This window comes from Myotis davidii, unplaced genomic scaffold (genome assembly GCF_000327345.1).
Source record: "Myotis davidii unplaced genomic scaffold, ASM32734v1 scaffold48, whole genome shotgun sequence".
NCBI classification, from domain to species: Eukaryota; Metazoa; Chordata; class Mammalia; order Chiroptera; family Vespertilionidae; genus Myotis; species Myotis davidii.
In genome coordinates, this window is record NW_006299393.1 from 476,776 (window position 1) to 478,552 (window position 1,777).

At 57.1% G+C, this 1,777-nt stretch overlaps 1 protein-coding gene across 1 annotated transcript in view; it reads left to right on the top strand.

The window, feature by feature from the left end:
- The first annotated feature begins 897 nt into the window (after positions 1-897).
- Positions 898-1,777, top strand: part of RPL24 (ribosomal protein L24) — a 4,201-nt gene continuing 3,321 nt past the window's right edge. Inside the window, 3 exon segments of the mRNA XM_006779370.2 lie at positions 898-1,008; positions 1,130-1,205; positions 1,747-1,776. Coding sequence (XP_006779433.1) covers positions 1,004-1,008; positions 1,130-1,205; positions 1,747-1,776 — 111 coding nt within the window. The 5' untranslated portion in view covers positions 898-1,003.

Here is a 1,777-nt window from a genome sequence, read left to right on the forward strand (position 1 = left end):
AGTCCCCGCTTTCACCACGGCCTCACCAGCTGCATTACCCATTGCTATGTTAACAAATTACTCCCAAAACACAGTGGCTTAGAAACAATACTCAGTTACGGTCTCACAGGTTCTGTGGGTTCGGAATTGGAGAGCGTTTGTCTGGGTGGGAACTGGCGCAGCAAGGAACACCTTCTGCCCCGGAGCCAAGGAGGGAGCACAGGGGCCTGGCGTTCAGTCCAGTGATACCGATGTAGACCTCTGGCCTCCAGAACTGAAATGCATTTCCAATTTTTTAGCTACCAGTTTTGTAGTCATGGGTAATAGCGGCCACAGGAATTTCGTGCAGCAGGTGAAGTATGGATGCATAAAGGGAAGTCGCAGTGAAGAGAAGGTAGACAGGAGGCAGACAGAGCTGAGAAGAGCACCGGCCTTGGATCAGAATTGCTCCATAAATAAATAGAGAATGGAATACAGCTGCGCCTTTTGCCGATAAGCAAGTGTAACGATAAAGTCAGGGAAAAGTTATGGCGGGTGTTGTAAACTTGTGCTTTATGACACTATGTACAATGCTTCTGGGAATATCTGTCATTTCTTTTTTTAAAAAATGTTTTTATTGATTTGAGAGAGAGAGAAACATGGATGTGAGAGAAACATGGATGAGCTGCCTCCTACAGGTCCCCCGGGGGATCAAGCCCCAAACCCCGAAACCCAGGCATGTGAACCTCCCCCACCTCCCGGGACCACGCTCCGCCCACCCAGCCACACTGGCCCGCAGGAGAGAGACTCCGAAACCCGCCCCGGCACTGCGCCCTCTCAGCCCCGGAGCCCCGCCGCCTCCCCCAGCATTCACTCCTCGGAGGAAAGGCGGCCCCGCCTCCAAGGCCCGGCCGCGCCTGAGCGTGACGTCATCACCGAGCGCCGGTTAGGCCCGGGAATTGGGGAGGAGATTGCGCTCATGACGTCCTTCCCATGATCCTCTCCTCCTCTTCACCCTCTTTCCTGCTCTCCGGCGGCCGCAGCCATGAAGTAAGCGAGGGCCTTGGTCCCAATCCTTCTCCATCTCGGGTGGATGGCCTCTCCGGCGGCCCGCACATGGCCTGCCCCCGCCGTCGACACCCTCCCTGATGCGCTTTCGCTTTCGTTGCAGGGTCGAGCTCTGCAGCTTCAGTGGGTACAAGATCTACCCCGGACACGGGCGGCGCTATGCCAGGACCGACGGGAAGGTGATGTGTGCTCCTAAGGGGGACCGGCTCGGCCCAGTCGGTTCCTGTACCCCGTCGTTCTCGGTCCCCGAAAGGCTTGCTTCAGGAGCCCTGGGTGCGGTGGTCGGGACCCGAATCCTCTGAGCGCACCTCTCTAGAGCTTGGGTCTGGTGTGAGTCAGGTCGGAAATTAGGAGCCTGTGACTTTAATGTCCCGGTGTGAGGAAAACGCCATAAAGTCTGGCTGCTTTCTGAACACCGGACCGCCGGGCGTCTCGGGAAGGACCGGAAGCGGATGCCTCCGGAAGGCGGCGCCCCGCCCTCCCTGCCCGGGCGTTCGGCTTTACCGGCCCTTAAAGGACCGGACCAAAGGCAGGTACTCGCGGTGCCACCAGTTAGTTCCCTGCCGGTTGTGTGACCCCAGCCGTTTGGTCTCTGGGCCTCGGTTTGGTCAAAGGAGGGCGTAGAACTACGAATTAGTTTGCTAAGGATTTCAAGCTCAGCCTTTTCCCGCGTTGCCCAGTGGAATAGGTAACGTCTGTACTTGGGCCTTGTCGCGACAGGTTTTCCAGTTTCTTAATGCAAAATGCGAGT